At 50.5% G+C, this 13,065-nt stretch overlaps 2 protein-coding genes across 2 annotated transcripts; one reads left to right on the forward strand and one right to left on the reverse strand.

The window, feature by feature from the left end:
• Window positions 1-2,898: 2,898 nt before the first annotated feature.
• Window positions 2,899-4,201, reverse strand: UCRPA7_903 (putative wd repeat-containing protein; the record flags this gene model as incomplete). The annotated part of the gene is made up of 3 exons (XM_007913493.1): window positions 2,899-3,885; window positions 3,941-4,109; window positions 4,164-4,201. 3 exons carry the CDS (start codon window positions 4,199-4,201, stop codon window positions 2,899-2,901), a joined length of 1,194 nt encoding a protein of 397 aa, XP_007911684.1.
• Window positions 4,202-4,843: 642 nt separating this feature from the next.
• On the forward strand, window positions 4,844-7,440 carry UCRPA7_904 (putative minichromosome loss protein 1 protein; the record flags this gene model as incomplete). Its single annotated transcript, XM_007913494.1, has 2 exons — window positions 4,844-6,691; window positions 6,757-7,440. 2 exons carry the CDS (start codon window positions 4,844-4,846, stop codon window positions 7,438-7,440), a joined length of 2,532 nt encoding a protein of 843 aa, XP_007911685.1.
• Between the last annotated feature and the right edge of the window lie 5,625 nt (window positions 7,441-13,065).

The raw sequence follows: 13,065 nt of genomic DNA on the forward strand, positions 1-13,065 counted from the left end.
CTCAAGGCTCTGCACAAAGCAAAGCAGGTACTCTCGTACTGCATACTGCTCGGCTGCGGTGGTCTTCCCAGTTGATCCGTGTAGTGCGAGTGGCCGAGCAAGGATGCTCCTTAGTCCGTGAGATGAGAGATGTCGTACACCAAACTAGTGGGTGGGGACGAGGATCTATCGCCCTCGACGGCCAATGGCATCAAAGTTGGCCAGGGGCACGCCCCGAAGCGGTCACAGACGATGGGCACAAGCCGGCCCGAGGCTTGCATTGGATTTACCCTCCTGGAGGGTGTGCACACTGCCTGCAGGCTGTCCTGTAGTCAGTCTACTAAACTCTACTCTCAGTTAGGTGGCTGGTCAGTTACTCGATCATGGTGTGTTGTCGTCGCATTAAGATAGAAGCATAGCTTTTCATGTTGATCTACAATGACGGATGATCTTGCTGTGGCTGGCTGGCTGGCTGGCAGCGCAACCAAGAGCCCACTAACCGCGCTGCCGTGGCATCAAACATGTCAAATCGGGTGTGGTGTAATGGTAACATCCATGACTCTCAATTTCCTCGACCTGAGGATGAGGGTTCTCATGTGCTCGGGGTTCGATTCCCCGCATCCGAGTTTTTTTGTTTTCAGTATATGCTGTATGTTGTACAGGCTTCACTTTGTTGCTTCTTCAAGGTAGCTTTCTTTTTGGTTTGTCCCTTGACCATTTGCTCGTTTCTCGATGTTTCTTTTCTTCTTCCCGCCTCGACTAAGCTTGTGTCAGCCAGCACCACGGGCCGCTCTTAGAGCCCACTAACGACACTTAACATGTAACGGCCGTCTAGAGCGGTCTCAGGCGGGTTGCTTCTTCCAGCCCGTGATTTAAGGGGGTTTTGAAAGATAAATCCGCCCGTTCTGAATGGGTTTTTTTATCAGCCGTTTCTGACACTGAGTATGATACTGCTTGTACAGCGGCCTGTTGAACGACATACGTCCGTGACTTGGACTTCAGTCGGCTGCATGTGCAAGGCACCTACACGTTCCTTGCAGCCATCCCTAGGGGATGTAACCCCATTTGCCGATCGCACATTGCGCCTTGAACTAATCTGGTTTGCAACCTTACCTTATCCAGAGACTCCAGCACAAGTTAGAAGCGAATGGCAGGACTTCCCGTCTCGCTACCAAACGACAACTACCACCTGAGAGACTGCACGGATGTCCTTTCACGCCAATGTCATCAATCCCTCACCAATCTCAATATCAAACTTTTCTATCGTTCAGCTAAATAGCTAGGCACGGAGTATGTGCCTCGGGCAGTCACAGTGCATTAGCTGAGATGGCCGTATGCCAGTTATAGGGGCAGTGGCGCGGTTACAAGCATGGCAGCAGTTCGTCCTGATACTGCTACTGGCAACGTGATGGCATGCAACGTCCCGTTGAGGTTTTTTCCTCTAACGATAAATAATCTTAACATATGCAAGATGCCGCAGGCCGCACCCTGCTTCTACAACTTGAAAAGTCAACCTTCAAGAACAGTGAATGGAGTTGCACAAGGGCTGTACGCGAGAAACCACGCCATCCTTTGGCTTCCATGGAAATCAAATCTAAGTCGCCTCATATTGTTTCCTTCCGAGAATCATATATCTCAAACCTAGTATTGGTACTGTGCTGGCGAAGTCCAGGTCATGTTAAACGATAGTTGTGATGGTGGGCCAGAACCAATTTTGCCACAGAAATGAAAGGGAAAAAAGGCGGTCACATACAGCTTCAGCTACTCCCACGTGCTGGTAGGCCACGAGATGCAGGCTTGTTCAATCAGATCCTCGTAGTAGCGATTTAGTTCGTCCTGTCAGTTTAGTATGCAGAATGCTTTATGACAGGTAATATTGAGATGTCGGGGATATTCAAATCCCAGTCCATTCCTAGAGTCGATCGCGGGGCGGGCAAGGACCCCGGTGCTGATCACTCGAAACCATTAACTCTACTATGCAGTAAATATGAGAGTAAATACCTCAGGAGTCTGGATCTATTATGGAAAGGATAAGCTCAATAGCATTCGCTTGGAAGACCATGCGCTTTTCTGAGACAGAAGAACCAGCATGATCCATAAGTGTGCCGGTATAAGAGAATAACCTCCCAAACGGCAAATATTATATGGGACCTTTGCAACCCTCCTAGCTATCTACGTGAGTCGTGTGTCACGCAACCTGCACAACCTCAAAACTTAGAATGTCTCAATTTTAGTAGTCTATTATATGACAGTGGCTAACACAAACATTATTACGAGCGAAGTCGACAAGTAAGACATGGCAACATCTAATTTTCTTACTAAGGCCGACGTCTGCACAAGAAGTATGTCAACATCGTATTCAACACTTCTACCGGACGTGAGCACTCGCTATCTGATTTAAAATGGGAGCATGACTCTTCCCTGGAGCAGTTGATGTCTAGGGAAGCACATGTGCAAGACCTAAGGATGTTAAACAGATCTCATGGATCGATTTGACCGGTGGCGAATTAGTGATAAGTGTGATGGATACTGGGCTATTTTGCGGTTCTTTTGTCGTGGTATATTTATTCATTGCCTGTTACACTAATGGAAGGCCATATCCTTGCCGTGGTACGGCTTGTTGGATACACAGATAATAGAAGATCCGGACTCGCCTTTTAGATGCTTGACAAAGCATTGAAGAAACATGAGGCTGTCGGAGAGCAACCAACCTACTTAAACTGTAAGAGTCCAACAGGAGAAATTATCGGGAACAGTGGAGGCTTGAATCAGAAATATCTAAAATTTGCACTCAAGCCTGTCTTGAAGATTGAATAGCAGATGATTCTAGGGGAATGCAATTAAACTTTCAAGAGTTGCTGACGAAACAATGCCAACATGACAGATAGCTCTGTGAAGTCTAGTTGTAATAATGAAGCGCTAGTCATCGTCCATCAATGCTGCCAGTTCAGCCTCCTCGTCAGCAGTCAGCAAGTTCTCCTCCGTCGTATCTGTCTCATTCTCCTTATTCTTTTCTATCTTGGCCTCCTCCTGCTCCTTGATGACAGCGTCTAGTCCGCCTTTCTCCAGAGGCCAAGTTCTCACTGTGCCATCAATGCTTACACTACACAGTCGATCCTGACGTCTGTTTGGGCTCTTCAAGACAACCAGGTCCGTGACTTCATCGTAGTGACCCTCAAGCGAGTAAGAAACCTTACCAGAAGTCCGTTCCCAAAATTTCAAGTCTTCATCCCTGCCTGCCGTTATGACCCATTCATCCGATACAGCCATAGCGCGGACATGATCGCCGTGGTTGAAGCTATCCTCGCTGGAAAAGTTCTTCAAACGAGATAGGCATTTCGCGGTTCCATCTGCGCTGGATGTCCAAAGATCGACCTCCTCTCCATCGTGATCAAATACTAGCTTGTAGACACCTGTCTCATGGACCAGTATTGTCCTTTGCTCTGAACCAGGTGTCACAAGGGAGCCCTCTACTACCTGTTCCCAAGAGTCCAGTCGAATGCGCCACCTCCGAATGTGAGGGTCGCTGCTGGCGCTCACTAAATACAGCTCATCAGGAGATGATTGAACCGGATCGATGACAAGACCTTGGACAGCAAGCATGCTGATTCCGGAATCTTGTAGGGTATGTAATCGTATGCCAGTATCGATGTCCCAGACAATAATCCTCTTGTCCGAGCCACCACTGATGAGGACATTCTTTCCCCCAACTTTCGCGCAGATAATAGCTTTCACAAAGTCGCTATGACCAACGTATTTTCGGCCAGGTGATCGTGAGTCTATATCCCATGACCAGATGTTCTTATCCCAACTGCCAGCGAAGACCGTCTTGTCCTGAGACCCGCCAACCGCAACGGATGTGACGGGTGCAGTTGGACCACGGTACACTGTACCTGTCCCTTCATCCTGTATAATGGTGATTAGAAGAAAAAGAAGGCATTTTATTACGGTCTTAGCTCACATCAACATTGACTCTCCGCACCGTACCCGCAGATTCAGCAATGAAGACGGTAGAGGACGGTGAGCTTGGGTCGACAACAGCAGCAACAATTTTCGACTTTAGGGCAATAGGACTGCCAAACTTATTGCTTGCTTTCACGGCACGCTTTTCTCTCTTCGCCTGTTCGGCGCTGTACGTATACTCGTCAGCCAAGAACAGACGAGTAGCTAGAGAGAGCACTCACTCGGTTTCAAAAAACCGTCGAGGATCCGACGACTGCATTTTGAGTGTCGTGTAGAAACAAAACCCGAGAGATATGGTTTTAGCAAGGTAGAAGGGGAGAAAAGCCCAGTCTAAGACTTCCTCGTCTTATATTAGGTTTTATCTTGTTGCCTATGTGTCGTGGGCGCACATCCAGTGAACTTGCTTGTGATTATAAATAGTGGATGCTGAAACTGTCGGTGCACAGGCAGACTCTTTATGATGCTGTATATTGTCATTCGCAAGAACTCATACCATCAAAACAACATCCCAGACATGTCCTGAATAGTCAAATTTCCGTCAAGCAGACTCTGGCATATTTTTTTGACAGCGATAGTGGAAGCCTCTCTCCTTTGTCATAGAGGGGCAACATGATGGTGGGGTTTTGGAATTGCCGTACTGTCAGATGGCGCCAGTTGGCTACCAGCTGCTATACTTCACTCGTATTAGGGCGTCCCTGGGGATCCCCTACAAACGCGAATTTTAATTGGCGACTAGGTACTTCATAAAGCGCGTCAAGGCGCGTCTTCCCAAACCAGTCGTATTCCATTTGGAACTATCTCTACGGCAACTCATGGTAGCTTGTGCAAATACACACTGCTCGAGACCCTCAATTGATTCTTGTAATCATTATCAAAGTCGTGAGTGACCATGAACTCTACCATGTCACGACCACGGCCACGCCCTGCCCATACACAGGGCATTACTCGCTGCGCTTACACACCAGATGGTACGAAGCTGGTGACCGTGGGATCAAATAACACAATCCGGCTGTACAAAACCGGCTTCGACGGCGAGCCTACGAACATCGACGAGTGTCAAGAACAGAATGTCAGCGTAGTAACGAACAACGAGTTCTTCGTGGTCGGCTCTGAGGATGGTACCGTGAGCCTTTACTCACTCGAGACAAATGCCTTCGAGCGCTTCCTGCTGCGAACTTCCCTGCCTATTCGCGACATTGCCTTGTCACCGGACAGCAGATGGTGTGCAGTAGCCAGCGATGAATTATCAGTCAAGATTGTTGGGACTGAGGACAACACTCAGATGCGCCACTTGAAGTCGCACGGCAAACCCACCAAGCACCTGGCCTTCGATCCTAAGGGAAGCATGATTGCTCTGTCTTGCACAGATGGCGTAGTCTATATCTACTCCCTGACATCTGAAGAGCCGGAATTAATAAGGAAGGTGGATGGACTAATTGGTAGTCTGGAAACCGAATCTGAGGCGTCTTCCAGAGTCGTATGGCACCCAGATGGCAGAGCGTTTGCTGCGCCAACTCCCATCAGAGACATCCAAGTCGTGTCGAAGAACGATTGGGAGAAGCAACGAAGCTTTGAAAATGGCCACGAGGGCGATATAACAGCCGTTTCATGGTCACCAAATGGCTCATTGCTGGCAACCGCCGGAAAGGATGGCAAGATTTTAATCTGGGAAACCAAGACCCAGAGTATTGTTGCGAGATACGACTATGCCAACGTTATAGACTTTGCTTGGCATCCAACAAACAACCTGGTTTCTTTCACTAACTCCGAGGGTGAAGTCTACATCTGCCCCGATTTCATTTCTGGCCAGTATTCATCACTCTTACGACTTCCCAAGCAGCCAGCGCCCTTTATTCACGATCCTTTGGGTGAGATTTCGGCAAACGTGCGAAAACCACAAGTTAATGGGATTAATGGTCACAAGTCTGGCTTGCCAGACCGTCGAAGAGGCAGCCCAGACGATTTAGATTCTTTGCTGGATGATGGGTTTGTCGATGTCGACGATGATTTTGTGGTAGATGATGATGGAGCAGGCTACACGATCAACCCTCGCAAGCGGCCTCATGATGATGACGATATATTCGGCGAACATGATAGCAAGCGGGCGAACCTTCTCCAGCCCCAATACCATGAGTCGTTCCAGCCTGGTTCAACCCCCTGGCGTGGCAACCGGAAATATCTCTGCCTGAACCTGATTGGTTTCGTTTGGACTGTTGATCAGGACTCGCATCACACGGTTACGGTCGAGTTCTACGATCATGAGCTTCATAGGGACTTCCATTTTACAGACACTTTCCTCTACGACAAAGCCTGCCTCAACGAGAACGGCACCCTGTTTTCATGCCCTCCAAAGGACGATGCCCCCGCAACAATCTTCTACAGACCGCATGAGACATGGACACAGCGAAGTGACTGGAGGACACAGCTGCCCAAGGGTGAGGCCGTCCTGGCTATGTCGCTGAGCGAATCATTCATAACCGTAACAACAACCGCGAACTACGTTCGTGTCTACACGCTGTTTGGTATCCCCTACCGTGTGTACCGTCCAAAGAACACACCCATGGTAACCTGCGCTAGTTGGCGAGATTATGTCTTGACCATGGGGAACGGGCCTGTGGGTGCAGACGGTAACACCAAGTTGCTGTACACCATCGAAAACGTCAAGCGGGATGAGATCTGCCAGAATGAAGACACGGTCGCTCTGCCGGATGGTGTCACTGTTAAGAGTGTTTTCTTCTCAGATAATGGGGTACGTTTCCGCATGATTTACAAAGTCTATGAATAGGAGCAACACATGATTGACGTTTCTTCTAGGACCCCTGCATTTACGATTCGACGGGAACTTTACTGACGCTGTTACACTGGAGACAACCTTCCAGAGCATCATGGATCCCGCTTCTGGATACCAAACTACTTTCTCGCCTGGCTTCTGGGAAGAAGAGTGAAACATACTACCCGATCGCCGTTGCCGATGACAAGTTTCATTGTATCATCCTCAAGGGAGGCGATCAGTATCCTTACTTCCCTAGACCCTTGTTATCCGAATTCGACTTTTCTATTCCCTTGACATCGACGCCACCCAATGCCAAGGTAAATGGTCGCGACGACAACGAGGATGTAGATGCGGAAGATGAAGAAGGAGATGACGAGAGCGAGACTCGGAAACTCGAGCAGCAGTTCATGCTTAGAGGTATCCAAGCGGCGCAGATGCAAGATCTGGTCGAGTCGACGGCGGCTACACACAACCAAAAGTCAGCGCTGTCTAGGCTGGAGCTCGAGATCGACAAGACCCTGCTGCAGCTTCTCGCCATTGAGTGTCGCGAGGGGGAGGACCGAGGCATGAGGGCCCTGGAGATGGTTGAGCTCATGAAGGACCGAACGGGACGAATGATTGAGGCGGCTGGCAAGGTGGCCGAGCGCTATGGCCGCACGATCCTCGGGGAGAAGATCCGAGAGGTTGGTGAAAAGCGGCTAAATGGGATGGACGAGGACTTTTGAGGTTTTCGCGTATTCATCTCATATCAAGGCATGGAGTCTAGTTTCAACGGCGTTTTGCTCTTCCCTGGATATTTCTCGAACTTGGTCGGCATAATGGCGAAGGCTCAGGGGCTCGAGAGTGCATCTTGATAACCGGGCTGCTATCGCTACACAGCTTATTGTTAGGCATGACGGAAATGACGTTTGTTCGTTGCTCTAATCCATGGCCCCTGAAACGGTTGATGACTGGTCTCGCCGGGCATAATTTCGTAATGAATGTGTTGTTTGCATTTGCTTCTTCACAGAAATGATTGTCCCGAGAACAAAACGCATAACGATTAGCACAGTCGACTCTGAAAGTTTCGAGATGCAGATATGCATGCATGCATACAGTTACCCCTTATCCCTGTAGATACTCTCTCCCTTCCCGGCCCCAGCACCTGAAGCTAGTGCGGCCGTCTAGACCTTCGTCGTGCAGCGCAGATACAGATTCCATCGAACGAATAGCAATACCAAGGGGCCAGTGCATAACCCTCCAATATCGCAATCACACAGCCGTTGGATGGAATCGTGCGCCACCTGTTACCGTCCGAACTATTTGGGCAGGTATCTATGTAAGATTCGCCAAGCACGCTGAGTGCAGGTGCAGGAGCAGATTGGAGGGAAATGCACTCCAGACTGGTCAGAAATGACACCTCTTCTCACCCCCGCCTAACGAATCATCGGTCGATCTGGACGGAAAACTCTAGAACGCTGAAAGAAGGAACGAACATCGGGCCTGCCGCGTGCCAATTGAAGCAGAATAGTAATCCATCAGACATGAGGTGACTGGCCCTGCACAGCGCACGTAAGGTCTAGGTCTGGGGTTCTTCAGTGTATCGAGGGTCTCCGGAATGCAACATTGAACGGCACAAGCGCAGCCTCGATTGCCGTGTCTGGTTTCCCGTCCGGACATCATAATGTATTGGACCGACGGAGTTCGGCTCGTCAAAGATCTATGATGGATCTCCCCGATGGGTTTGGTTAGGAATCTGAAGCAGCCGCACCTTTTCAGACATCGGAGGCCCTACCGCATGGAGAAAGGTTGGCTGATCATACATGCTGGGGTGTGTCCAGCATAAGGTGAAACAACATGTATGCACAACATCTAGAAGTCTAAGTTTCGATATACTCTAGTCCATTTTATCTGATTGAGCCATGCATTCTAGAGCATGCTTCTACACCGACAAAGACGAAGCTTACACTTTGACACATTCGTCAGTACTCAGTGAGCTGGCCCCCCATGACCATGGATGGCCCCTCAGTTACACCGGCCGTCAAAATGGCCATGTCTCGGTGGCAGTTCACATCTCGATGGTTCAGGCTGGAGTTGCCCTGGGCCACGGCATGGCACATTCAGGAGAAATGGATCCGTTTCCCCCAGGGTGGCTGACGTTGAGTGGCTGCCACGAGGGAGCCAATACTCGTGCTATTAGTTGCTTTTTGTTCAGCTCCGTGTGCCCCTAGCTGACCTAGGCCTAGGAGCTTACAATGCTTCGGCCGCAAGAACCCCAGCCTTCAATATTCGAATCGATACCGATCGCATGACGGCAGAGTCCGACGTTCGACCGAGGACTTTTCAAGCCGGTCAGAATCCCAGGTCGGAGGGCAGATGGGTGGTAAGACTGAACTGGTGATCTCGTCAGGGTCTGGATGTGTATCCGGTAAATCGCAGGCTGCTTTTGAGGGGTTCGCCCTGCAGGAAAGCTGAAAACACCATTATGCGTGTTTGATATCTGACAAGAGGAGTTCGAGCTTGAAGCGCGTGCTTGAATATCTGAAGAGTCAGATCAGCAGCACTTACGCAGCGCTATTGACCACGAAATATACACCCATGACTCGACAGCCTGTAACTTACAGACAACAAGATGCTACTATGGGCGAACCATTGATTTAGTTACCCCTAGTGAGGGCTATAACTGGAGCTATTATTGATGTCTGAGGTAGGGGTTCTCTGATAATTCAGGACTTCTGCTTCTTTCTTAGAGTCCGATCGCCAGCCATGGCCGATGGAGGCTTGAGCGGGACCTTGTCTGCAGCAATCCCAATCTTGACAGCGTCACCTTGTTGATGGCGAACGGTGCTGATTCCCGGTACCGAATGTCTGTGAGAAACCCGGAGCTATGACCCTTCGTGAGGGCTGAGACGTGGGGAAGTAATGGAAATGAAAAAAGATTGGGGCGTAACCAGCCAAGGTGAAAGAGTATCTGACTTTCAGCCGATACACCATGCGTGCTGCTTGTAGTTTCAATCTACCGACCATGAATCGCACCATGATCAAAGCTACCCACCGCGCGCTGTCAAGCTCGGGAGGTGATTCTATATTTGCACCCCCAGAGAGCGGTTGGACGGGTCCGGCCAGCAGACATCTTGGTGCTCGAATGCCGTCCTTCCGCATGACCCAAAAGTCCCAATCTTTATCCCGGTTCGCTGTACGTTTTTGAAGCTGATATTAGTTTTGATAGCCGGGGCGGTGGGCTACTCCACATCGTCTTTACTCTCAAAGGACCAACCTTAACCGGGAAGACAATGCCCGGGAAGCAAAGAAGTCGAGATGTCCTTGCGAACCTTGGTAGTGACCTTTTGTGATTAATGGAAATAGGGAATAAATTCCTCAACCCTAGACGTAGAGACTGGGCCGTGACAGGACGGGCCGGACCACGGTTCTCACTAAATACACCCTACGGTTCATCGAGGCTATAATTGACGGGCCACGCGCCAGGTGCATGGTAGATTGAGACTAGCATTTGGGACTACAGTATGCAATCTGAGTCGGCTCGAGGACGGGTATCGACGATGTATCTCGATGATGCGTTGTACCCTCCATCTGTCTGGCGCTATGGCATCGTCCCACGAGTGCTCACGTCATTATCGAAAGGGGGATTTCGCGGTTCCTCAGAATCGGATCACAATTGCAGTTGGAGGCGTCGAGCTTAGCTTCTGGAGCTCTTCTGCGGCACACACTCGAAGGTTTCCATGCCGGCCACCCATGCCCCAACAAGCCACGATCCAGTATCCCAGTGCTAAGACACGGGCGCCTCATTTGCACTAGCACGTCCCGCCGGCGTGTCTCTGGAGACGCCCTGAGACGCCCACCGAACGAGCCTCTGCAGCCCGCTTGTCATACTATCTCCTCGGTGGTCGCCCTCCATGATCTCGAACAATTCCAAATCGCCTAGTGATTGTAATCTTCGCGTGTTCTGCTGCTAAGTACGTAAGAACAAGAGGCTACGGGCAAATAGCGCATGTAAGAGGATAGAGTTGGAGAAGAGGACATGAGTGAGGTGGCGACGCTCTAAAGGTGATAGCTAGAAACTGCCGCATCAGGACTGGAGCGCCGGCAGACCGGATACACGAAGGATTAAGATTGGGAAGCTCGTCCGGGCGGGTTGCTTAGCTTCCGCCCGTATCCTCCTGCCCCGTAAGATCCACGATCTGCACTGCGCTCCCACCAACCACTGGCATCGGATAGGGTCGCTTGAAGCAAGGCCACTTGCCTAGGGCATCTCTTGACGACCGGGACCGAGGCCCCAAGTCAAGTCTATTTTATTCTGCAGTAGAAGGGGCTGGATACCTCATACCTACCCAATATCAACCCCCAGTCCAGCAGAAATCCCATCCGTACGGGGAGAGCGTCAATGGAGAGCGCCATGGCGGTGTCGATGCATGAGCCACGAGGTGCGATTCACTAAATATGCCCGTCCCTCCACGCGGGAAACAAAAGGAATGCAAGACAAAGTACAACGCTGTATCGAAGGCAGCGATGGTACTTGTGCAGGGTTTGCCCGCCGAAAAAGTAGAGACATGGCGCACTTCCAGAACGTCTGGCACGCATTCAATCTAGACTCAAGCAAGGTAGGAGGCTTGAGAAGGGTAGGGATATGGCACATCCATATCGACAGACACTATACACACTCTCGAGACTCTCTCTCTCACTTTCTCGATCGGCTGCATTCGACAGGCAGGCAGGCAGATAGACAGACACATGGAACACACGGATGGAACACATGGACATGGCTGGGCCACACGGCAAGCAGTGAGCACACACTTATTTCGAAGTCAGGGGTCACGTTCCGACGACTGATCACCGACTTCCTTGGTTGGGTTTTGCAACATAATTAAGTCACAAGTCCGGTTGCGCCTGCCGCAGAGCTGTCTTGTCTTACAGTACCTACTTTAGTCTCTAAGTGCCGTCGTCGTTGTCGTCGCTGTCGAAGTTGATTTGCCGTTTCGTGTCAGATCTCTTCTGAGGTATAGCTGGTATTATATTGAACCTGAACAGCTTTGGCAAGCAGGAAGGAAGGAGCTCTGGACGTGCCTGCCCGCCTCATGCCCAGTCCGCGACATCAGTCCAAACGAGTGAAGAAGGAGCTCGAACGACTTGCTCAGACCTGTTTTCCCAACAGTCCTCCTTTTCCATACATCACGATTATCGTATTTGATTGAGCTGTCCCACTCCCTCACTCGACTCCCTCACTTGTTCATTTCAACCATACATTAGCTTGGCTTCACTGGACCGCTGCATCTCCAGAAAGGATCCCCTGGTCTCGCATCCTACCTTAAAGCTCTTCACCTTTCAGCTTCAACCAACCAAAGCTGCAAACAAGGACTTGCTTGACACCAACCGGCAGCTCTTCATCTTACTCACAGCACCTACCGACCTGAAGATCTGACCTGCCCGACCTGAAGTCATATCTCGTGTTCTCGTCGTCTGGTAGTCGTCTTACCCTGCTTTTACATTATCTTAGCAATAATATCTCATCCCTTACCTCTCAAGTGCACACCTTACTTATTTACCTGACCAGCTGCAAATCACGTCACCCCACAGACCAGACAGCCAGCCAGCCAGGTCTGGTTAATCTACGGCATTACTTCGCCGGGGCTCCATTGCCTCTGGTGTTCCCACTACAACTAGGGCAGATTATCACCCTAAGCAGGCCCTCTTCCTCGCATCGCATCGCAAACCCGGCTCAATACGGGACATTCCTCTAGCTACCTCCTCTCCGTATTGCTCCTCGGTCACTCGGTCAGTCGGTCGGTCAGTCGGTCGGTCGTCTCGACTCCTTTTGCCCAGCAGGACCCGATCGGTCAGCCAGCCAGAAGTCTTGCAGCCCTGGATCGTTTGGCGGTTCCGCCGCCGCGCGAGGAGGCTCCCGTCTGATTTGCCCCGTCTCAGCGCCCCTCTCCCTCTTCCACTCGGACCTCTGGGTGTTGGGTCCACTTTCTACTGGCTCGTCCAAACCTCGATTGGAGATTCCGGTGGTCCATTGGCCTCCCTGGATCAGCTCGACCAGGTACCTTGCCTGATTCAAACAGAAATCCGCATTTCCAAGCACGAGCTGGTGCATTACGCTAGAGGGCTTTCAGCACCCTCTGTTGTTGCAAGTTGCATACGCTGTGTTGCCATTGTGCCCCTTGTCTCGACTGGGCCTACCCAAGCACCTTACATGGGCACTTACTGACTTAACCACCTGGTTCGGGCGAGTGTGTGCTTGCTGGACGCAGACGTGCAATTACGTTTCAAAGGGACCAAAGACAGATACTGGGAGTAGATTCATAGTATGCTAACCCCTTCTCCTCAATCTTCATTCTCTTATGACCAGTCTC

The sequence above is a fragment of the Phaeoacremonium minimum genome (genome assembly GCF_000392275.1).
Source record: "Phaeoacremonium minimum UCRPA7 unplaced genomic scaffold PA7_03_scaffold_44, whole genome shotgun sequence".
NCBI classification, from domain to species: domain Eukaryota; kingdom Fungi; phylum Ascomycota; class Sordariomycetes; order Togniniales; family Togniniaceae; genus Phaeoacremonium; species Phaeoacremonium minimum.